General features: G+C 41.8%; 1 protein-coding gene across 2 annotated transcripts in view; it reads left to right on the top strand.

Moving 5' to 3' along the window:
* Positions 1 to 2,275: 2,275 nt before the first annotated feature.
* The window catches only part of Nab1 (NGFI-A binding protein 1), a 42,798-nt gene continuing 19,669 nt past the window's right edge, over positions 2,276 to 25,404 (top strand). For both annotated transcript variants that reach the window (XM_021172236.3, XM_021172229.2), the window contains exons 1-4: positions 2,276 to 2,512; positions 12,181 to 13,015; positions 22,568 to 22,701; positions 23,966 to 24,017. In XM_021172236.3, coding sequence (XP_021027895.1) covers positions 12,200 to 13,015; positions 22,568 to 22,701; positions 23,966 to 24,017 — 1,002 coding nt within the window. In that variant the 5' untranslated portion in view covers positions 2,276 to 2,512; positions 12,181 to 12,199. The remainder of the gene's footprint in view (positions 2,513 to 12,180; positions 13,016 to 22,567; positions 22,702 to 23,965; positions 24,018 to 25,404) is intronic.

The raw sequence follows: 25,404 nt of genomic DNA, 5'->3' as shown, positions 1-25,404 counted from the left end.
TTGTGTCCTCAGAACTTAACTTTGGTATTTAATTAACACTTAACAAGACGTACTGGAGAAAATGAGTAACTTAAGCATACAGGTATTTTGGTAAAATCAAACCAGAAGAAACAAAGCTTCTGCAGGGTTCTTTTTTAACAAAAGATATCCAAATGGTCTCAAGAAGAGCCATTTGTGTTGCCACGCTCTCTTAGAACTGCCTGGGACTGCCTCCAAGAAATTCTAAAACTGTCTAATCTCTCCCAGAGGGCCTTCAGAGAACAACCCCACTCCATAATTGTTACCTTACAGAATGTATCCCTTCTCCTCCCACTAAGGCACCAAGGAGCTAGAAGACCTCCACTCTGAGAGCAGGGAGGTGGAGTTTAGGGATGGGAAGGAAGGCATGCACAGAATCAGTGCTTTCTCCTCCAGCTTGTCTCACATACAGGTGAACATCTCAGGCCTGTCGCACAGTCCTGTTGACTACACTGTGCCCATGAAGAACCTGATGCCTAAAAGCTTAACATTTTTTTTCTTTCATTTTCTTTCCTCCCACCACCTCTCCCAGCAACCATAGGGCATTTAAGCAAAGCATAGTGGGCCCAGAATGCCATTCTTAATGTGGGAAGAACACACTATCTAATGTGCCCAGAACATAAACAAGGAAGGACTTGAGTGGTTAGCTGTAGAAAGGATCAGCTCCAGACACTTTTCCTTGTCCGTATGGCTTTCAGCAGGGCAGAAGCACGCCCGACCGTAGCACAGCATGCAATTTGGACTCAATTCTGGAGAACGCTGTGCAGTGCAGGTGAGCTCACCAAGTTGATTAATCACTAACTGCGTGGCATAAAGCTACACGCACCCCTCCCCCTAAGCTTTTCAGAAGCAACAATGTTTGCAAACCATCAGACGTCCCAGTGAAGAATTAGAAGAATTTTGCAGATTTCATTGCTCGACTACCCATTAACCTCTACCTTTCCACACCAGCCAAGAAATTGTCTCAGTAGCCCTGACTGTACTACAACCACCCAAATTAAATTCCTCTTCGCTGAGCAGGAGAATAAACACTGACAATTGGAGTGGCAGGGAGACACTTTTAGCAGTTATTTCTTCTGAAGAATTTGAGGAACTAAGCATATTTATTTAAAATACCAACTTTTCTAGACAGGCTTGTCACTAACAGGAAGATAAGATATTTCAGCTTAAATGTATACTTAACCATGTAACTATATATTTATATATTTATGCATTTAAGTACATATCTATTCCATTGACATCACTCATTTGTAGAACATGTTTTTACAAAAAGAAAAAATGGTTTATTTAATAAGGTCTTTTTCTTTCAATATTATCATCCCACCCATTGTTGCAACATAAAGATGTGGTTTAAAGAATTTCTCTTCTCAAAGAATGCCTTGTATCCCCTTCAACCAAGTAGGCACACTCTGGGAGGCCAGCCAGGAAGTGGGAACGGCCTCCTATATAAAACTGGATTTTTATATGTACATTAAAACAGGATTCTACCTGTATTGCAGTAAGAGCACACCATTAAAACTTGAATTCTTTTCTTTGAAACCCCCTCCCCAAGGAAGGCAAAAATAGATTTAATTTTTTTCCCTTAAAATTTTGGCAATAGCTTTAGCTTTGGAGGTGCTGTAACACTTTCTTTGGCTAGAAAAGTTTATGCAAACCAAGCTCAAAATGTCTACACCTTGCCTTAAGAACTCTATTTTGACATGCTCAAGACAGCACCAGGAGTGTGTCATTTGCCTACAGGAGGACAACAGAAAATGGCCTGTAAAGTAACACAAGGTTTCCAGACGTGAAAAGGGTGTCATTAAGCCACCAGGCCAGAGTTTCCCTTTCCTCCCTTCTCAAACCAGGCCCGGGCGAGGGTGGGGACAGGGTGGAGTGGGCGAGGTGGGACAGGTCCGCACCGCACCTGCGGTTCTGTATCACCCCCTCTCCCTCCTGGGCCGGCCCGGTGCGGGGCTTGGCAGGCAGCGCTGTCCGCGGCTCCACGGAAGCCTCCTCCTCCTCCGACCCGCGTGCGCGCCCCCACCCGCGCGCTCCCAGCTGCCGTGGGAATGGGCCACCCCCGGGACCGCGCCGAGCCTCAGCCCCGCCGGCCCCCACCCCCGCCCCGCGGCCGCCCACGCCGGGATCTGCGTCACTCGGCCGCGCGTGGGCGGGAGCCTGAGCGGCGAATGGAGCAAGAGCGGAATCTCCCGATGTGACAGCGCGCCGGGCGGGGCGGGGGCGGCGGAGGTGGCGGGGGAGGGAGAGGGAGAGGCCGAGGGAGGGGCGGCGGGAGAGGCCTAGGGAGGGCGCCCCGGGCCGCCGCCGCCCGCCTCCGCCCGAGCCTCCGCCCGCGCGGCCGAGCGAGCGCCGTCGGGGCGGGCGGGGGACGGAGCGCGCGCCCACCGCTTCCCTGCCCCCCTCCATGGGCGCGGGGGCGTCCCGGCCGCCGCAGCCGCCGCAGGAGCCCGGCAGAGCCGTCGTCGCGGAGCGCGCCGCAGCCGCGGGCCGCGTAGGTACCGGGAGGGCCTGGAGATGGAGCGGGGGGCGCGGACGCGTGGCTCGGTGGGGCTGTCGCGTCCTGCCGGGCGGGGTGCGCGGGCTGTGCGGGGAGGACGCGCTTGCGGGCCCGCGTGGGGTGCCAGCTCCGGGGCGACCAGGGACTTCCGAAAAGTGCCGCTGAGTCTCTGCTTTCTGCCTGTTATCCGCCCCTTCCTACTGTAGTTGTGTTTTCAGAGCGGAAGGAGAGTTTTGCTTGGAAGTGGCTTTCAGAAACTTGGCACCCAGGTGCAGGGAAGCGGGAGTCGCCGAGCCTCTGAGGCTGAGTGGGTAATGTGCAGACACGTGTAGGACAGAGAAGCTTTGGATGCAGGTGTGTGACCTTATGGGGACAGACACCGAAGTACGGTCAACCCGGGAGATCTGCAAGGAATCTCCTGGGTAGAGCTGGAATTTGCGTCTGTAGGTTGAGCTGACCAAGTTTTGCAGCGGGCGACCAGCGGGAACCGTGCCCTGGCTCAGGGAGGCTTGGGAAATTTTGGATTGCCTGCTAATTTACAATTTGATCCGAAAGAGCTGGTTTGGAGTAAGTTGTCACTACCGATTGGTTTGCCAGTGACGTGCCTGCCAACTTTACGGAGTGCAAAGATCAGAATCTCTAAGGAGATTCTAAGATCTCGTATAAAAATATTTTGGCAGTTTTAATAGTTAATATTAGATTGCATAGGAGCAGAGGAACCGAATTTAAAATAAGATTAGTCACATCCGAAATGGTTCGCTGTTTTGTACACGCAGCGAATTACCCTTTTTAAATATTCACTTTTTGAAAATTCTTTCTTTGTACAATATATGTTATGACATTTATAATTCATCTGCCTTTTTTAAGAAGAGATACTGGAGAGAGGATGTATAGGGTCCATTGTATCGGATAGCCGACTAGGGTGGAGGCTATCTTCCTGAGATTGAAAGAGCTGCTTTACACCCAGCTCCTGTGCCAGCACAAGTGACTTGGATTGAAGGTTTCTTCCTCCAGCTTGCATCTTTTGAGACATTTAATTCTGTTCTTTCATTAAGCTCAAGCAGATTAATAAGTATGCTGTTGAGAATTTGTAGATAGGCAGTGCAGTCAGCCTTCTTCATCTCTGTTTCCAGTTTAGATACTGGAACATTACATCTTGAAAGAAAATAATTTCAAGAAGTGCTAGGGAGAGAATTTGTTTCTATTTTTTTGACTTGACCATCTTATGCTTAACCCGCCATTCCACTACTGAGCATACTTTGTCTCTCCTGAGGCCCAGGCTCCTGTTATGTGGGGCTGTGTTAGTGGCAGCTGTAAGACAAACACACATGGGGCACTGGAAATTTTACTTCATCCTGTCCTTTAGTTGTGAATATATTTCAGATGACAAATTCTTAAGATTCATATAGATGATACAGAAAATTTTAGTGAGCTATTATGTCTAATACATTTCATCAAGTACATAGATGATTATAATTGCATAATCATACCCAAACTAAAAGTTTTTCTTTTGTTACTGATTAATAACAACCTTGCCCTATAGAAAACCTAGCCTGTCTCCTCTTCATTATTTAAACAATTTCATATCTCTTTTACTTCAACTTTAAGGACGTATGGTTTATTGAACTTTGTATTGTAGATGCTTTGAAAGAAAAATTATGAAGTGGGGCAGACCTTTGAAGAGTTTGTGTCATGAACTCTAGATTTTAAGAGTAAAAAAATGGGTGGATGGTAGCAAGTGTGTTAGAGTTCTGTGCCTGGTGACTTAGAATCAGTCCTAGAGTTAGGCCTTGGCTATCGTTATAATAAACCTGTTTTTGTTGCATTTTAAAAATAAGGAAATCTCTATTTTTGACATAATGTGAATGTGTTCTATATACCACAGGGCCATCAATATTAGTGTTGCTTTCAGGAAAGCGACCATCTTATAAACAGTTTCAGATGGTGCTAATGTGTGACTCTTTCACATGTTCATATTTCACTGTGGGTCTTATCAAACATATTAAAGAATAAAAAGCAGCCCCTTGAGTATACTGTAAGAGTGCCAGCTCCTTTGCTGGGGTCTCAGTCTCCTCTCACCTGCTTCTTTTAATCCTTCAGTGGTGGGGAGAAAAATAGTGTGGTTATTATAGCAAGTGCAACTTTCCTTTCTGATCTGACATGTTCAATAACTCATGTAGTAGAAGAATATACTCTCATCTTAATAATGGAACACGAGGGAAATTTCAGAAGTTGATGCTGGGAGAAATGCATTACTCGTCATCTTGAGAATTCTCACAGCTAAAACATATCATTAAGCATTCAAATAATGTGTCATTTTTCAGCACATTATATTTAGGAGCTGTGTGTTAATTTACATGGTATGTCAATACTTTTTGCAGAGGAACTTCTGCAGACTGAGATTGATACATGCGTACGTGTTGCCTGCAGTCTACCTGGATGCTCTTACTGCCTGCCAAGAACCTTTTCTATTGGCTGAACTGTTCCCAGTTGTCATAGGAGTTGTTAGTGTTTGTCTGTTGGTATTAATATAGAGTTGTTTAGTAGACAAGTAAGTCCAATTTACCTTTTCTTAATTTTAATAAACATGTTTTAAACCTACCTTGTATTTTTGGGGGCTGAATTTTAAAGGAGTCTCTTTAAAGGAAAAAACAAACAAACAAACAAACAAACAAACAAAACTGTTCCCAGTGTTTTTCAGAATTGCAGGAAGAATCCATAGGGGAAAATACTTTAATTATCCCAGATTAACAGAAATTCATTAGAAGCTAAGGGTGTAATTCATAGTTGTGTGAGCATTAAGACCTGAAGTGTCTTGACTTAAGATGTATCAGTGTGGGCTTGAGAGTGTAGCTCATGGTAGAGTGTGGGCATAGCATGCTTCGGGTTGGTTGGTCATCCCCCAGCACTGACAAAAGCCCAAATATCAAGCCATGCTTCTGAGTGAGTGTGTCTAAGGATGTCTGTCTTTTTAGAAGTTGATGAGTATCCAGGGAATGCTGTAGTCTTACCTAACCCATGAAATGCAATGGAACCACATAGAAACATTTTCTAGCTTTGAGTTCTGGATTCTAGTACTAGAAGTGAGAAATCTGCATGTCCTGTAGGGTCCCCCTCTAGAGTCATCCTTTGATGTGGTTACTGCTCCCTTCTTTCTCCCAAGCCTCTCTGCTTCCAAGCTACACTCTGAAACTAGCTGGTACTTAAGAGGCTCTAAGGCCAATGTCTTCTTCATATTTAAACGTTTACTTGTGGGGGGTGGGGGGTGGGCAGCAGACATCACTTAGCTGTGAAGAGAGAAACCCTCTGGTGGAATTAATTCCCCTTCATCTGTAAATGATGCATGAGATCCTCAGTAAGTTTTACACAGTGCTTTTTCTAAGAGGTTGCTATTAACTCAAAAGCTCCCAGAGTGAAAGCTCGGGCCTCAGGGGAGATGCTGCTCTTGGTTTCTTGCTAGTCCCTGAAAAGTCTTCTGGACTGTTCTGTACCTCTAGAGAGTATATTAAATACATATTCTGAGGTGCTAAATGTGTATGAGGCAGTCATTCTTTCAGTATTGCAGGAAAATATTTAAGAATAGACACAAATCTACTAAATTTATAAGATGCTTGCTATTTATTTGAAACACACTGCATTGGACTTTTAGGAACACAAGACAAAAATGACTCAGGATGGTCAAACTTTTAATTTTTTTTTTTTTAAATGCTGACTTGGAGGATTGGGTTCCTATACAATGAACATACAATTACAGTTCTGACCATGTAATCCTGCACTTGGCTTTCATTCTTTGCTCTCTTCGGTAGATAGCCCTGCTGTGAGAGCCTGCAGCATAGTCTCCCACAGAAGGATGAGAGAAGGAGAAGGATAGTAGGTCAAGTAGCAGGATGCAAGGGAATGTGCTACTACTGTCTGATTGGCAGTTTTGGGGACACCAAGTTACTGAGAGGGTACCCCTGAAATAGGAAAAGATTCTGACTCAAATATTGGGTTTCATTATATAGCCATCCTTGTAGAAATAGTATTCAACACAGAACACTTAGCTGAGAATGAAGGTGAATAAAAGATTAAAGAGATCTAATTCCTATCCTCAGGGTGCCTATAACCAAACAAGCACCTTGTCTTCACAGCCAGGTTAAGCCTTTTGTTCTGTAGCTCCTTTTGTGAACCACTCTGCATCCTATTTATCACAGTACTTAAACATGTGCTTCTGCTTAACTGATCTTCATGAAGGACAGTCTTTCCTCCTGGTCCTCAGAACTGGCTCAGGACTTCGAATACTGGAATAAGTAAATAAGCAAAACAAAACAAAATACCTGGGGCCGGGGGTGGGGGTTGGGAGGGGAGGGGTGTTGGATGGAAAGAAAGGAAAACATTACTGTGGGCAGACTGAAAACCAAGAGAAAAATCTATAACCCGGCTGAGTGTGGAAGGTTTCATGGGAAAGGCTATGGAGCAATGCCCAGGATGGCCCTGAGAGAAAGGTTGAAAGGTAGCTTGCAGGATGGGGGAGGGAGATACCTATATTTGTAGTTTAGAGTGCTGTGTTAAGCTGTGGTAAACTTGCAGAGAAGAGGGAACAACCATACCTCATTGAAGTGGGAGCAAAAAGCAATGGAAGCCAGAATTGAGTGCTTTGGGAACAGAAAGAAACAGGCTGACGCTGATGATATGGCCCAGGGACATGCAGAAGTGGGGAAAACAAAAAGTAAAACATTCTTATTAATCTGGGAAACAGGGAAAGTAGTACAATGGGCTGAGGGACTGCAGAGAACCGACTTGAAAATCCAGAAGTCAGGAAGCAGATGAGGCCATGCCCTCCATTCTGGGCACGGATTGTCAGTCTTCAGGTGGGATGTCAAATTCCAGCCCAGAAGAACAGTTCAGGCTCATCCCTCTCAGGGAAGTACTCTTAAAATAAAATCCTGCAAACACTCAGGGTTATTTTACTTTTTTAGCATTGTTCATTGAGAAAACACTGGACATTTTCAAAGTAACAAATTTAGTTACATTTTAAATTAGTTTGTACCTCCTGAAATCAGGGAAGTGTTCATTTACTTTCATTTGTAATGAAAAGCCCAATTTTACTTTGAGATCTCTTTGTAGTGACTCATAATTTTGTAGTAATCTGCTCATGAATTATCCCACTAAGCCACAGGTTCTTTTTCTTTTCTTTTCTTCCTTCCTTCCTTTCTTTCTTTCTATTTATTTATTTATTTATTTATTTACTTTTATGCACACTGCTGTTCTGCCCTCATGTCTGTGGAAGGGTGTCAGATCCCATGGAACTGGAGTTACAGACAGTTGTAAGCTGCCCTGTGGGTGCTGGAAATGAACACAGGTCCTCTGGAAGAGCAATTGGTGCTCTTAACCACTGAGCCATCTCTCTAGCCCCCTAAGCCATGGGTTCTTTGATTGATTGTTTGTTTGTTTTACTATTTAAGGAATTTTTATTAAAGCAAGAATTTTATAATCCAAATTACATTTCCTTGCTCCTTAAAACAGAGCTGACATCCCCAGCTATTCCACAGTAAAGAATTACAAAATTAAAGAAAGGAATGCTTTAAATTTTTGTACTTTGCAGAAAATTCTTTTCCCAGGGTCTATAAAACATTAATTTGTTTTTATATTTTACTTTTTTGGGGGGATTTTTGTTGTTGTTGTTTTTTTTTTTTTTTTTTTTTTTTGGTTTTTCGAGACAGGGTTTCTCTGTATAGCCCCGGCTGTCCTGGAACTCACTTTGTAGACCAGGCTGGCCTCGAACTCAGAAATCCGCCTGCCTCTGCCTCCCGAGTGCTGGGACTAAAGGCGTGCGCCACCACGCCCGGCCTGTTGTTGTTGTTTTAAATCGAGTAATCTAGGACTAGCACTGTTTGCTAGACCTGGCATTTGCTCTGTACATAAGGTTCAAAGTTTCCTTTCCTTTTTTTATTTATTTTATATTTTGCAATTTTTTAAAATAATATTTAAATTTTTTGATGTTTAAGATCTTTTTCTTCAGTGAAGCATGAGTTTCTGTTCGTGGTCCCTGACCAATTTAGACAAGCCATAGGTCCTCCAAGCATGGCTTTTGACCCCATGTGGGATGGTGAAGGTTTTAGCAATAGTAAAAGCTTTCTGAACTCACAAGAACCAAATAAGTAAAGATTTAGAGTTAACTGTGTAAAGAGGCAGAGGTGTTTCTGACAGGGCGGCCTATGTTGCCTCCTGCATCTTTATTGAGGCCTTGGTTCTGAACACACAACATGCACCCCTTCCTCCACACAGTCTCACTGCAGGGTAACCCCAAGTGCAACTAGAAGCCTGTTGACTCACGTTCTGGACTCTGGGTAGGTTATGAATTGCGTTGCTTTTACTGTACAACTGGAGTTTTCTGCTTTTTATAGAAACTAATAGTTTAATTGCAGAAAACAAAGACAGTATTTTGTATCAGGCTAGTATCTAATTAGCATATCCGTGGATTGTATTATGTTCGGATGTTTGAGTTTAAAAATTGCTGTTTGACTTTCTGACAAGTTTCATAAACACACAAATCTATGAAATACCTTTTGCCTTAAGATTGGGACAGAATTTCTGAAATGGCTCTAAATACACTGCTTCCATTTTGTTTTACATATTTATGTGAAGCATCATGAACTCAGCATGGACAATTACAAAATAAAAATATCGATCAAGTCTTCAAAGTACCACAGATGCTGTGTGTCCTGTGCTCCAACGACATGTTCAAAGAGTGCCTGAAGTTAGAATATGGTAGGGGAAGACGGAAGGGATATCAGTGTGCCATTAGCAGAGTCAAATGGAAACACTTGAGGGAGTGACAGAGAGACTGGTGAAAACTTAGTAGTCCCTGGAGATTTTGGATATCGAAGCGGGTCCTGACACAGCAGGCTTGATGGAAAAGCTCCTCTTTTTCTCTCTGTCTTACCCTGAATCTTCAGCCCCACACCCAGAAAATCCTATTCCCTAGCAAAGTAAGACTTGAGCAGTGACTGTTTCTGCTCAGCTTCACATGGCACAGGCTGAGCTAGGCAGGTGAGCAGCACTATGTGGGCCCATGGGGAGAAACCAGTAAAGTTTAGAAACTCAGGGTTACCATCTAGTTAGCAACCAGCAGTCTAAAACAAATTCTGAATGAATTTCTTTCTGCTTTCAAAATTCATCTTTTTAGGGCTGTGGTCCTTCTCACTGACTAAGTTAATAGGGATTGTATGCTTTGTTATCTTTAGGAAGCAGCACAAATGAACGAGTCAATAGTTTCTTTTAAATCATGGGTTTTATGAAAAAGCCAGAGAGGAGGCGCTGCTCCTAGGTGTCTGGGACCAGCCAGGTGCAGTAGCTTTTAGCTGAGTGGATTTATTGTATCGTCACTTACTGGCGTGCAGTGCTGTACTAGGATCCTTTGGTTCCCAATTCAGAGAGATACAGGCAGAGGCTGTTCCCGGCTAATTTAACCCTCATATTGAAGCATGAGTAGTTTCAGATTTTGTGGAAACAGAAAATCTCATAGAAGCTTTAAGTCAAATCAAGTTAAGGGATGAAGTGGTGGGTATTAAAAATATCCTAGCAGGATTTGAAGGAAGCTCACACAAGTCTTCTAGGGGGAAAGCTTGGGGAGAAACCTCCTTGCCCAGCTGTGAGGGTCAATCTCGAGAAAGGGTCTTGGGATTCCTTAGTGTGTCTGTCTTTCATGTGCTATTCTGACTTTGGAAATGTACTGTTGTTCCCTTTATCCTTTACATTGTTAGCTTCTTTACCAGTCCACGAGGTCTCTGTCAAGAACTAGGAGGTTTGGTAACGTATATGAGGAAGGAGAAGACTTGGAAACTGCTGTTTTCTAAGCCCATTGCCTTACCCCAGAAAACTACAGTCTAAGTTTGAGTCTTTGGGGTCCTAAGATCCTTTTATATTTATTTGTCTAGTAAATACTCCCTTTTTTTTCTCCCATTGATATAAAATGACTGAAAGATTCTGTTAATCTAAGTCTTGAACTGTTTCCTATATTCCATGATCAGGGAAACAAATATGGTAAATTAGTTTATCACTCAGTAAACTTTATAAAACCACGGTCCTCTTATGGAAAGGACTGTGCGTATACATGCTTTTATGTGTGTCGATTTTTTTTCTGTTCTAGTGTGAAAAGTATGTAGAGCAGCTACCCAGGCAAATGATGAGAAAGTAAGTTTCTTTGCTTCTTATCTAGACACTTCAGAAGTCCTTCTGATGGATGGTGTCCTTTAATATACAGTTAAACTTGGTCTACTTCTCAAGGCTGTGTTTTGGGGCCTAGTCCAGTTAGGTGATAGATACAACCTAGGTCGTCCTCGCTGAGGCGATTTAGATGGCTTTTACTCAGGGGACTGAGATGGAGCGATTGTGTCAGTAGACCCGAAGTCTTGAGACGCTCACAGAGCATGCAGGTCTTGTTGCCTCGATGTATAGAGTGAGAATCTTCTTGTACAGTTTGCCTCATTTGCCAAATCCAGAATCTCACACAGTGGAACTGAGGGTCTCAGGAAAGTGGTTTTCAAAGGCACACTAGGTGGTTTTTCCCTAGGTGTTAGCAGAAGCAATTGGGTACTCTCTCTCTCTATTTTTAATCTATGCCTGTGTTAGTCCATGCAAATAGAGAGCCATTGCCTTTATTGGAAGTTGGAGAAGGTTGGTAGTTGATCAAAATGTGGATAATTGAAAGGTCTTGGGAGATAGAACTACATAAGTAGTGCTTAGAGGGATAGACTCTGTAGTGGAGTGGCTGAGATTGCGATTTTTGTAGCATTCTAGTTGGTGGCTTTTCAAAACAAGTCCAGGCATGGTAACTTTCTGTTTTCCAGTGTGCTCCTAGTATCTCTGCTTCTGTTGTCTCCACTCAGCTTCCTCCACACCAGCAGCGTTGGTCTTCCGTTTGCCTCCGTGGTGGTCATGTGTTGCGCTTCTGTGGTTGTCTCACTTTAATCCGTGGGTGTGTCCCTTACCAGGTTGTTTTGCTTAATGGGAGTACTTGGCCAGCACTCATTTTTGAGCTCATAGGAGTGTGGATAAGTGCTAACCCTGCCTCTTCAGTATCCTACATGCCTAAATGATCACCGTTGCTCCCTCATTCCTTTACCCACCCAGCTCTAAGTATAACACCTGCTTTCTTATCTTCAATTTACATTGGAATCTTTCACTGGCTGGATTTATAAATAACTCTGTCTTGGAGGCTTTACAGGAAGTTTAGGCATACTAGTAGTATCCATTATGTTGCCTGATACAAAATAACAGTTCAGTGAATGGTGACACGTCTTAACTTCCTGCTGGTGAGTAAAAATTCATCTTCGCCATCATGCCCATACCCTGAAGGGAAGAAAATGCAAAGATGAAAATACGGGATAAACCCTTTTTGAGCGTTGGTCTGAGTTCCTAGTTTGTGTTTAATAGCTGTTTTCCTTTGAAAATGTAGGTCAGTTTAGCAACTGATTTTCTGAGTTATGAAGAATAGAGCTGGATAAAGTATGTGTGTTGGGGGTGCATCTTGAGCGACAGGTTGCTTTGCAGATACTTTGTGTCTTATTTTGCCCATGTTGCTTTCTAATAATGGGATGTTGCTATCTAAATAATACAATGTTGCAAGCCATTTTAAAAGGTTGAAGAACTGTGTGATGAGTCTCTCCTTCTTTTTGTAGGTTAAGCCCATCCACAGTAATGGCCACAGCCTTACCTAGGACCCTGGGGGAGCTGCAGCTGTATAGAATATTGCAGAAAGCCAACCTGCTTTCTTACTTTGATGCCTTTATCCAACAAGGTGGTGATGATGTCCAGCAACTGTGTGAAGCTGGAGAAGAGGAATTTTTGGAAATAATGGCACTCGTGGGCATGGCAAGCAAGCCCCTTCACGTTAGAAGGCTTCAGAAGGCTTTGAGAGACTGGGTTACAAACCCTGGCCTTTTCAATCAGCCATTGACTTCACTTCCTGTCAGTAGCATACCCATCTATAAATTACCAGAGGGATCGCCAACATGGCTGGGGATATCCTGCAATAGTTACGAAAGGAGTAGCAGCTCCCGAGAGCCACATTTAAAAATCCCTAAATGTGCCGCCACCACCTGTGTGCAGAGCTTGGGTCAGGGCAAGTCAGAGGTGGGAAGTTTAGCACTGCAGAGTGTCAGCGATTCCAGACTCTGGCAAGGACACCATGCCACTGAAAGCGAGCACAGTCTCTCCCCAGCAGACCTGGGCTCCCCGGCTTCTCCAAAGGAAAGCAGCGAAGCCCTGGATGCTGCAGCTGCACTCTCTGTGGCCGAGTGTGTGGAGCGGATGGCCCCCACGCTGCCCAAAAGTGACTTGAGTGAAGTGAAGGAGCTGCTGAAGAACAATAAGAAGTTGGCCAAAATGATAGGTCACATCTTTGAGATGAGTGACGAAGACCCACACAAAGAGGAGGAGATTAGAAAGTACAGCGCCATCTATGGGCGGTTTGACTCTAAAAGAAAGGATGGTAAACACCTTACATTGCATGAGGTAAGGAGCCTGGTGTATCTGTCCCAGTGTGTGTGTGTGTAGGGGTGTGTGTGGTCAGGGTGGGAGGTAGTGTGTATGTGTGTGTGTGTGTGTGTGTGTGTGTGTGTGTGTGTGTGTGTGTGTGTGTGGTGTTGGAGTGCATACTTGTGTTTGCTGCTGTCCACTGCAGGGTGCTGGTTAATGGGTTTCAGGGAGGAACACTACTGGAGCAGCCCTGAGAATGCTGAAGTGTAACAGCTTTGTTCTGAGCAGAGGCTGTTTATTGCCCTAGGTCTGCCTTCTGTTGAACTCAAACACATTTGAGTTTTAAAACTACAGTATAAGGTAGGTTTTAGAAACAGGTCAGAATTCAAGCAGTGAAGCATACATTTTGTGTTTGCAATGTGATTTGTTTCTTAGTTAAGAAATAAATGGATTTTAAGAGTGGATCTTCATTTTTAAAACTTTCTTATTAATCTTTAGTTAAAAAAAAAAAAGCAATCCATAAAATGACCAGAACATAAGGCAATTTCCAGCTAGTGTGAAAAACAAAGTTGTGTTAGATGAAGGTTGGAATTGAGAGTGTAGCTTTGATTCTTGTTTTAGTTAAATGATTAGCATACAAAGGGCTCATTGTTTCATCTCCACAACACTTTATCCAGAGTGTTCTGCTTAAGTGCTCGCTCACACACACACACACACACACACACACACACGCCCCCCCTTCCCTCCCCCAAGCACACCTCATTTGAGTATGTGCATACATCTTTGCGCTTTCTTGTTTTTTCTTGTTTGTCTGTGCGGCACCTGTCCTGATTATTCAATGCAGATGGAAACTTGTCTTTGCTGTGATCTTTTCCTCCAAGTAGGACGTCACATTTATTTCCTTTTTCCCTTTTCATCCTGCATCTCCTCCTGTCTCAGTAGCTCTAGAACACTTTGTTGTAATGTATTGCATCCTGGTCTGTCCTTTGCTGGATAATGTCTTTTTTTTTCTTAGAATCGAATGTGTCCAGTGAGTGCGTAGAAACTGATTCATTTTTTCAGGAGTGAAAAAGACTTTCATAATGAGATTTTAAAAATAACCACATACCCTTTAGAAGAAAGGAGAAAACCTTTAGAAAAAATATTAGGTTGACTATAGTATTTCATTCAACATAATGTTTCTCTCCCCAGTCTTGTGCTTTAATATGGAAAGGAATATATATTCACTGTGAAGGTTTTCTGACATAAAACGATGTAAATTACTGACTTGTAAACTTTCACAGACTTATCTTTACATGGACAAACCTGAGTTCATGTTTCACAAACTGTTCTCCAGATCCCTTTGTTGGTGGTGAAACGCTGTGCTGCCCCAGGGAGCTGCCTGGTTCATCTGTGCACTGCCTTATGGGCCATTATTCACTCTTCACTTCCCAGTGCCGTTTAGATTGTTCCCAGTTTAAAAAGCTTGTGCACTAGTGTGTGAATATTATAACACCCTTAACATTGTTTGTTGTTTTATAATTATGTCTGTGGCTCTACTGTGTAGGTATGTTCGTACCTGTAGAGGGCACAGGTGTCAGACCTCATGGAGCTGGGGTTCTAGGCAGCAGAAAGATGGAACAAGGGTCCTCTGCAAGAACACTATGCTCTTCTAACCATTGAGCCAGCCCCAATCATACATACCCTTTTATAGTCTTGTGCATATTCTTCTGCAGAATATATGCCAACATGTAAATTATGGGATCAAGGACTATGCAGATGTAATATTTCAGTCCACTGCTAATTGCTTCCAGCTCGCATTCTAAAAAGCTGGAACCTTGCCCCCATCATTGCTATGCAAATGTCTGTTTATCCACACTTGCTAGTAATGCATTTTACATTTTAATCTCTACCAGTCTCAGTGGATGGAAACTGAGACTCAGGTTTGCTTTTCCTTGTGAGGATGAGTTTCTTTTCCTATAACACATAATCAGGTTTTTGTCCATAGAACTATCTTAGTAGTTCAGTTGTCTTTTAAAAAATTGACTGGTTCTGGGCATAATCCCAGCACTCAGGAGGCAGAGGCAGGCGGATCTCTGTGAGTTTGATAGTCAGACCCTGTCTGTCTCAAACAAAAGAAAACAAAGCAACAACAAAACAAAAACCAAAAACAAGTAAAACAAGAATTTCTTCTATTTTATGGACGCAAGCCTTTTGTCTTATAGAATACTGTTTCCCCGGTAGTCATCCTTCCTTTGACAGTTGACTGGTTTATCACATGTGAGTTTGGTTTTACTCAGTCTTATCTGTTCATCTGATCCTGCATGGTTCACTCGGATAGACGGGATTCAACTGAGTTCCTTTACAGTGCAGTCTGTTGCATAAAAAAACACATATTTCTTTATTATTCTTGCTCTCCTGGTTTTCTTTGTTTTGATTTTCTTTTTATGGTTTTGTTAATCTTACACATTTTTTCTTCTAAATAAAATTCTTGGTACATTATCAAGTTTCTAAAAAAAGTGTCATTTTGACTAGAAAAGTTTTATGTGTAAGTTAACTTGGTAATAGGTGGCATATTTATAGTAATGGGACCTATAAGTGAGTACAGTATGTTTTTTCCTATTAGATTTCTTACTAATTACATTAGTAATTAATTTTATATTTCTTTTAGTTACCTAATTACATAAGTGATTAATTTTATATTTCTTTTAGGTACATGTATTTTGCATATTTCTTATTTGGCCAAATTCTTGTATGTTGAAAGTCTATATTACATATAGATAGTTTTTCCTTGCTCTAAGATGTACAGGTTAATGTAAATGAGTTTTGTTCTCACTACATTTTTAATGTATCCCTGGCTGAATTTTGTATGTTAATCTTGTTTTCAGCAATTTTACCATTTGGTCTTTTAAAATAAATGGTTTTGGCTATGAAGGCTGAAGTTCATGATTACAGGGGTCAGAAGACAGTTTTCAGGAGTCTGTACTCTCCTTCCACCATGAGGGTGCCAGGGATTGAACTCAGGTTATCAGGCTTGGTGACAAACACATTTACCTGCTGCTAAGCCATCTTACAGTCAATTAATTTTTTAAAAAAATAAAAGAATGACTGAAATCACATCAAGTCTGTGATTTGGTCTCTTTTGAAGTTAGCTTGCACAGTGATTGGGTCTCATCAAGTTTCCTGTTTCACCGGGACCAGTGAGCCAGGGGATTCCTGTGCTCTTTTGTGCTTTTTCATTACCTGTAAACAATAAAGGTATCCAGCGGGAAATCTGTAATTGGTAGGAAAGGATAACATGTGTTAGGGATTTTAGTCTCATGCACTAACCTATTTTTATGTGACTTTTAAAGTTTTTCAGGTGAAACACAAAACTGAGTGGAAAACCCATACTTTTATCAAATAAAAGTAATTTTTACAAATCATTTTCACTATGAACAAATCCTTCCTTATATCAAACAACTCAAAAGCATTATGATCCTCTTTAAACATTCATTTATTTACTTTATGTATAGTGTTCTTCCTGCATGTATGCCTGCAGGCCAGAAGAGGGCATCAGATCTCATCACAGATGGTTGTGAGCCACCTTCTGGGTGCAACGAATTGAACTCAGTACCCCTGGAAGAGCAGCCAGTGCTCTTAACCTCTGAGCCATCTCCCCAGCCCCTAGAAGAATTCTTTTTTGTATGCTCTGCTTTCACTACAGGGCCCTTTGCTTCATTAGCTAAGTAGGTTCTGATGGTGTGTAAGTATCTCTGAATAAGGGTGTGCTCAAAATGAGTGTTGGGTGTCAAGAGGTGGGGTGGGGCTTTGGGAAAGTTGCCCTGCTTCTGGGCTTCATCGTGGACAGCTCTTGTTCACTGTGGTTCCAGCCTGTGAATGTGATCCAATAATGTGGATGAAGGTACAGGCTGTAGAATGCATTTCTCTTCAGCTCCCAGCCTCTCACAGACCTCGGAGAACACTGGAAGTCTGGAATTATCTGAGAATAAAAAATAGTGCTGTCATGCCCTTTCAGGAATCATGAAAATATTAACTGTGTAAGTCAGAGAAAGACATTTTAGTATTTCTAAATATATAAGATTTAAAAAAAAGTTACCAGTTTATTTTCAGTTTCCAAATAAGGGAATGTGTAACTTCCTTGGCTCCATCTAACTGTTCAGAGAATTTTCTTTATAAAAACCCTGGTTGCTTTTATTTAAGTCTTTCAAAGCTAAATGTTGTCTGTAGTTCCTAGTGGTTACCAGCACCTCTGACACCTGGAAAAAAATTAACTCTAGCCAAGTCTGTAGGATTTTTTTTTTCTTATAAACACTTTTGTATTTGTCTCTAAAAGCATTGTATCCTGTATGGTAAAGAATTATACAATAGAACATTGTCCTATACTTTTGCTTTTAAAATTAAGAATAGGTAATTGATATACACATACATACATACTCCTGTGCAATGACAAAACTTAGAACCATACATACTCTTGGTATGGGGCCGGTGCTGAGGGACAAGGGACAGCTGCAGATGTGGTACTAGGAATTTCAGCAGGTAGATTATTTCAGGTATCCAGAGGTACAGTTGGAGACTGGAGATAGTAAAGTAGGCAGGCAGTGTGCTCTGGATGGCGCGTCAGTGGATGATGAGAAGTAAAGTGAACAGCAGTGTAGCAGAGAGTGTGCAGAAACATAAGTATGTTGGGAGTTTGCGGTGCGTGGTGGTATTGATTGCAGATAGCATGATCTGCTTCTGCTTAAAGGGCTCTAAAGCTTCACGATGGAAAAGGAAAGGAGAGTAGTCAGCAAGAAAATGATAATTCCACCGAAACATCATCCTGGTGAGGTAACCCAATCACACAAGAACACACATGCTGTGCACTCACAGATAAGTGGATGTTAGCCCAGAAGCTCAGAATACCCAAGATACAATTCACAGACTACATAAAGCTCAAGAAGAAGGAAGACCAAAGTGTGAATACTTTGATCCTTCTTAGAAGGGGTAACAAAATACTCGTGGGGGCAAATACGGAAACAAGTATGGAGCAGAGACTGAAGGAAAGGCCATCCAGAGAGTGCCCCATCTGGGGATCCATTCCATATACAGTCACCAAACCTGGACACTATTGTAGATGCCAAGAAGTGCATGCTGACAGGAGACTTATATAGCTGTCTCCTGAGAGGCTCTGCCAGAGCCTGACAAATACAGAGGTAGATGCTCACAGCCAACTATTGAACTGATCACAGGGTTCCCAATGGAGGAGTTAGAGAAAGAACTGAAGTAACTGAAGGGGTTTGCAATATCAACCAACTAGAGCTCCCAGGGTCTAAACCACCAAACAAACCATGGCTCCAGCTGCATATATAGCAGAGGATGGCGTTGTCAGGCATCAATGGGAAAAGAGGCCCTTGGTCCTGTGAAGGCTAGATGCCCCAGTATAGGGGAATGTGAGGGTGGGGTGGGGAGGTGGGAGTGGGTGGGTGGGTATGGGCACACCCTCATAGAAGCAGGAGGAGGGGGGATGGAATGGGAAATTTCTGAGGGGGCAATCAGGAAAGGGGATAACGTTTGAAGTATAAATAAATAAAATATCCAATTAAAGAAAAAAAAAAAGAAGTTAACAAGATAAAACCTCAGGCCCATGAAACAGTGATGCCAAATGTGACAGGTCAGCTGCCAGCACAGAGGTGAGAGGTCAGCTGGGTGGGAGGTCACCTGCCAGCTACAGAAGTAGGAGATGAGCAGGGTGAGAGGTCAGCTGGGTGTGCAGAAGTGAGAGGTCAAAGTTGAGACATTTCAGAGGATTCCAGAAGTTCCAGTTTTGAGAGAAGGGAGTGCATCTGGGACACTCACATGAGAGCACATCTGCATAGATGATGATGCTTTTATTCTGTGCTCTCAGTCTGACAGTTCTCTTCACCTAACACTTGAAAAGAGGCATTAGGTTTTCCTACGGTGACTTTAAGAAATACATTGTAGGACTTTTTTTCTTGAATCACTTAGCAAGTTTACATTTTTCTAAACACATTGATTTCATTCATCTTCAAACACTAGCACAAAGTTATTTATAGTTTTTGTGACCTAACCTCATCTATTTGGTATTTCACCCCCCACTCCCCCCATTACAGTTACCCAGAAATTTGTCAACCATTTTTCTCTGAGTACCACAAACAAGGGTCAATTGGCCTTTCTGGCTTCCTGTCCTAGAGTTTCTATTGCTGCAAAGAGACATTATGACGACAGCAACTCTTATAAAGGACAACATTTAATTGGGGCTGGCTTGCAGTTTCCTGATGCCCATTATCATGGCAAGAAGCATGGCAGCATCCAGGCAGACATGGTTCTGGGAGGAGCCCAGAATTCTACCTCTTGGTCTACAGGAACAAAAGGGGATTGTGTGCCACACTAGGCCTAGGTTGAGCATATGAGACCTCAAAGCTCAAGCCCACAGTGACACACTTGATCCAGAAGGGTCACAGCTACTCCAATAAGGTCACACCTCCTAATAGTGTCACTCCCTATGGGCCAAGCATTCAAACCAGCTTTGTCTTTGGGGGCCATTCCTATTCAAACCACTAGAACTGCCACCTGTTTTTTGTGAATAAACTATTGAGACAGCCATGCTTTTGTATATAGTGTCAGTGGTTGCCTTTAAGCTACAATGTTGTGTCTGTGGTTGTCTTTAATCTGCAATGTTGTGTCTGTGGTTCTCTTTAAGCTACAATGTTGTGTCTGCATTTTTTTCTAAATTAAATTTGGTGTTGGGTCCATTAATATTCCATTAGTCTTATATTTCTGACTTAAGCAGTTGTAGTCTTGAGTTTTTTTTTTTTCCACTGTGCATGGATTCATTATTATTCTTAAAGTTTTGATATTTTATTTTTTATTTTATGATTAATAACTCATGAGTTATTTAGCATTTCATTTTGTTTTGCTTCTAAATGTGAGCGAATCTCCACTACCCCTGCTATTTTTTTCTAATGATTTCTAAATGAATTACAAGGTAGTTGGTTCTCTCTACCATGCTGGTCCTGGTCATGTCTAATTTCTTTGACTGAACTCACATTTCTTATAAGGTTTAGAAGCCCCTGGAAGGGAGTGGCTTCTGATAGCACTTATCTGGATTTATTTCTACAATTTATCAAGAGACACAGACACAGACGAAGGTAAGGTCTCAGCCCATTTAGTGTGAGTGAATTGGGGCTGGAGGTCTGTGTGAGCATGGAGAGATTTGTCTTCTGCTCTCTTCCACACAGCTCTGAAGTTCAGGATGAGTCATGTTCCTTGATGCCCCTGCTAACTCGTGAGTTTCTAAAGCTCTTGGTGCTTGGAGCTTTGTGGATGGTATCGACTTAGGACTCCTTGCTCTGGGGAGCACTGAGCCATGCTTCTCGGTCCCTCACACACTTCCCAGCCTTGTGACACTGTGACAAATTTGGACACTTTGTCCTTAACTTACTTGCTCTTTGGGCACAGCCATCTTTGTTTTGGGCTCACACGCCTTACTCTATTTCTGGCTCTTCAGGCATTTCTGGTAATGTCCCTGCCATCATCTCTCTGTTTGTTTTAGTCAGCATTTTTTGTTTTTTGTTTGTTTGGTTTTGGTTTGGCTTGAGTCTTAATTTTTCTGTTCTTAAAATGTTCTGGCAAAAGCAGTATAAGGAAGGGAGAGTTTATTTGAGCTCATAGTTCATCATGGTGGGAAGCCAAGTCACCAGGACTTGAAGCATCTGGTCACACTGTGCTTACAATCAGGTAGAACAGAACAATGAATGCTTAGGGGCAGTTCACTGTCTCCTTTTTGTATATCCTCGATCTCATCACAGGGAATGGTACCACCCACAGTTGAATGTGCCTTCCAACCCCAACTAGCCTAGTCAAGATAATTCCTTACAGGGATGCCCCAAGGCCTGTTTCCCAGATCTCATCTCATTGACAATTGAGATTAAACCATCACCGTACACTTTATTCTCTGATCAAATAAATGAAAATGAAATTAAAGCCATCTACTTGATAGAAAGCAACACTGAAAAGGATTCTGGAAATGGTCTTCCCATGTGTGTTTGTAAGATCTGGAGTACTTTATCTAAAGGGAAATTGTGGTAGGACATAAAAAGTTGGTAAGTGCTGGCCATGTGGCTCGGCGTTCAAAGTGTCTTGCTACTCTTGTAGAGTTTAGTCCCTAGCACCCATGTCAGGCAGCATTCAGCTGCCTGTGAAGACAACTTTAGGGGACCTTATACCCTCTTCTGACCTCTCAGGTATCTGCACATATGTGACATACATCAATAGAGACAAGTATAAATAAAAATTAATCTTTAAAAATCTTATTAAAATTGAGTGTGTTCTCTGATCTAACAGTCCATTTGTTGGAGCTTGTACCACATAATTAGACATTGCAGACAAAGATGTACATTTATAAATATTCTTTTCTCTTCTGCTTGTAGTACTTGAACTGGGGTGAGGTTGGCTTAAATTATATATTGCTCTTAACTGAAATAACATTTTACGTATATGACAAAACCAATATTATAAAGGATTTTTAATTTACCAGCCAATAGTATACATTGTGCATTGACTCTATATCAGGTGCTGTTGTAAGTAAGTCAACTTTCTGTCATAAAACATGGTAAAAATAAAAGATACGGAATTATATAGATGAGAAAGGGACTGACAGCTCTCAGTGTAGAGAAATACGAAGTAGCAGTAAAGCTGAGGTGCCTGGGTAGAGAGAAAAGGGGAATGACTGAACTTTTTTAATAAAATAAAACCAGAGCTAAACACCAACAGCAGCTTCATGCCAGGTATAGCTCCATTTCTTTCTCTGACAGCTTTTGGGGTAGTACACATAATGAGGCTTAGAGAGAGGCATCTCTGTGTGTCCAGTGTCACACAGCCATGAGCGGTTGAACAGAGTTAGTCCCAGGTCTGCTATTCTTCCTGCCATTACCCACACTGACCGAAGGACAGTTCTTACTTTATAAAAGAAGTGTAGCTTATCTGCCAATAGTCCCCTGCATCTGTTTGACCCAGTTATGGGGAACATACTGGCATGTTAACAAGTTAGAATTTTTATGTTTACCATACTTCCTAATTTAAGTTTTAGTATAGGTGTCTGATCAACCAGCAGCAATATTGACAATGTTCTAACAAGTATTGAATCAAGCAAATATAAAAGGTCTAAGACGCTGCTTTTCCAGCGCCAGTGTGACTTGTCACAACTTTGCTGTTTAAGTGATCTGATTAGTGTTGCGTAGGTACCTTTTGTGTCAGTGCACATGAGAAATGCTGTCAGGCTGTGTGTAGTCAGGGTTAGCTAAAGAAAGATTGCTACCATTTCAAAAATCAATTTTTTCCATAAGAAAAATGAGATGCAGAATATTTATCATTCATAAAGTCCCCTACCTAGTCAAAAATAAAGAATCAATAAATACAGGTAGTAAAAGTATAATGTTTTTCAGGTTGTTTGGGCGCTAGAAGACTGAAAGTCAGCTCCCTTCCAAAGGCTGACACAGGATAAGGGGGGGTTCGTGCACTATTTCTTCCTGTAATGATGTGAGCTTTTCTGTGATCTGATGAAGACTAGATCCTTATACTTTTGAAACTTTTCTTTTGTATGTTGAGCTCACTGTTAATGAGGCAGCCGCTCAGCTGTGTGTGAAGGACAATGCCCTGCTGACAAGAAGAGATGAGCTTTTTGCCCTGGCCAGGCAGGTTTCTCGAGAAGTTACCTACAAGTACACTTACAGGACCACCAGGTAAGGTCGGAGCCCGGCATTTGCACAGTGGATAGAGGCAGTTTGAAACATTGCTCGTAGACTATGAATGTTTCTGAGAAAGTAACATTATGACTCATATAGATCTTTCAAAACATTGTTTCAAAGACATCTCTTTAATTAAATTATCTTAAACTTGAACTTAAAAACATTAAAAAAAAAAAGATACCATTTGCTATTTGAATAGATGATGCACTATGTGATGTTGAATTCAGTTGCTAAGTCTACCTGCTCAAACATTTATTATGTGTTCTTGCTGAAGACATCCCAAAACCTTTCTCAGGGCTTCAAAATAATTAAACTATATGTAATTTGTCCACAGCAGCCCACTGGAACTTCTGATCTTAACTGCAATTTCTGTTTTTTGTTTAATTCTCCTGTACTTCCTCCATTGAAAGTTACAGACTCCAGGACTGTAGAGTTCTTGCCATGGTGTAGGCATTCTATGACATAGACCTGGGCATAATGACTTGGTCTCACAGCCCTTCAGACACAATGATACACCTATTAACAGCCAGACTTGGCGATGGCTGGGAGAAAAATGCCTCCTTTGTTAGTTATGGATTCTTGTGTGCATTCTTCTGTTATTGGAAATAACACCACAATACATAAAATTGCATTTTGTCTATTCCAAGATATTTTAGTAATTAGATTTACTAATTTTAGTAATTAGTATTTTTATAATTATATTGACTTGTCATAGTTTAGTTGGAAAGAATATATACAACTATATATACATATCAAGGTGGTGCCTCAAAGAACGGGATATCCTAGCACTGTGTGCCATGTCACAGGTATGCTAGGAACTCTGAGATGGTTCCCAGAAGGGAGACTTCCAAGTCAGGTAAGAATGTCTGTGGTTTTGGGAGACAGACACAATGGTCTTATTTCATACAGTCTTATGCATTCATTTCAAATGACCATTTTTATCATTATGTTTTAAATGGTTCCTGCTGAATTTTAAGGAGCAATTCCTTGATACTTTGTTATTGTTGTTAGATTGTTGTAAAGTAGCACTTTCTCTGGTCAAGTTCTCAGATCAGAAGCTTTCTGCAGCATGTAATGGTATGCGCATATCCCTTAATATTACCTTGGAAATAACCGCACGTTATGTAAGTGGTTATTTAAGTCATTTTTCATGTTATGGTTTCAGAATCCCATATTCTGAGGGGATGTTGCAGACTGAAATCATTCAGTAATAAAAGTGGCTATCTTTTCAAGCTTTTTCTTTTTCCCTTCCTTCTAGGTTAAAATGTGGTGAAAGAGATGAATTATCTCCAAAGAGAATTAAAATAGAGGTATGAATACACATAATACATTGTATGCTAATAAGTTTTTCTTCATTTAGGATAAGATCACCAAAGCAGTGTTAAAATTTCCTAGTTCAGGCACAAAAGAATGGCCATATAATTCAGTAAGAAAATTTTTTACATCTTTTTATTTGGGGGGGGGGCGTTTCGAGACAGGGTTTCTCTGTGTAGTCCTGGCTGTCCTGGAACTCACTCTGTAGACCAGGCTGGCCTCGAACTCAGAAATCTGCCTGTCTCTGCCCTCTGCCTCCCAAGTGCTGGGATTAAAGGCGTGTGTCACCACACCCAGCAATTTTTTAAATCTTAAAAGCAATATAGAATTTGTTATTCTGAAGTACTTGTAGTAATCTCAGTGAGTAAACCCAGGAGATTTTTTTAAAATGTTTTTGAGATTTTATTATTTTTATGTGTGTATGGGTGTTTTGACTGCATTTATGTCCTGGGCCACATGTATGCAGTGTCCATGTGGACCAGAAGAGGCTGTTGGACTCCCGAGAGCTGGAGATGTATCTGCTTGTGAGCTACTGTGTCAATGCTAGGAATTGAACCCATGTCCTCTGGAAGAGCAGCCAATGCACGTAGCAACTGAGCCCTCTCTCTGCTCTCTTCCCCCAGAAGATTCTTAAAACGACACTGTATTGACCAGATTGATACCGGGTTTATCAAAAGTTAATGTGCAAATTAGCTTCTTATAGACTGGAAAATCCTCATTGATTAAACAGATCTTTCCTCTCTTGACATTAGCTAGCAGGTCCCTCAGTAGCTGACTTTTAGGGCTCTGTATTATCCTCGGGAACCAACAGCTCAGTAGCTATAATTGTGGAAACATTTGTGTTCTTAAAACCTTCCCCAAGACACCCTGTTTGAGACTGCCCTTGTAATTTTAACTTGGGAGTGGTAGGATGGAAACTGAACAAGAAAGCATGCATATCTTAGGGCTCTTGAGGTCCAGATGGTTTCAGAACTACCCTTCCTCAGTTTCGGTTGCTTATCTTTCCTAAGACTAGTTTACAGCAGAATGGAAGTTCTAATCACAGCCCCTCCTCTCTTCCTTCTCTCTTGGGTGTGGATATGGACGTGGACTCTGGTCTACCCCATTATTTAATGATGTCAGGTTGTAGCAGGTCACCCATGACTGGCCACCCCAGCTATCAATCACCACGTGATCCTTTCTTACTGTCTGTATGGCAGAGTTCTTCCTTGGTACCAAGCCAGAATTATCATATAAAAACATACCTTTCTCTTGCTTTCATCCTAGTGGCTTTCCATCCCTGTGACGAAGCCTAACATGGGAGGTATCTGCCACCCTCATAGTCTGGCTCGGGCTTGCTTCTGGGCTTTGCTCTTTAACATTTCTGTTCCTACTGTTCCACCT

Source organism: Mus caroli, unplaced genomic scaffold, assembly GCF_978045245.1.
Source record: "Mus caroli unplaced genomic scaffold, Mus_caroli_1 scaffold_1, whole genome shotgun sequence".
Lineage (NCBI taxonomy): Eukaryota > Metazoa > Chordata > Mammalia > Rodentia > Muridae > Mus > Mus caroli.
The sequence above is the reverse complement of the archived record's forward strand: the minus strand, read 5'-3'. Positions and strand labels throughout refer to the sequence as shown.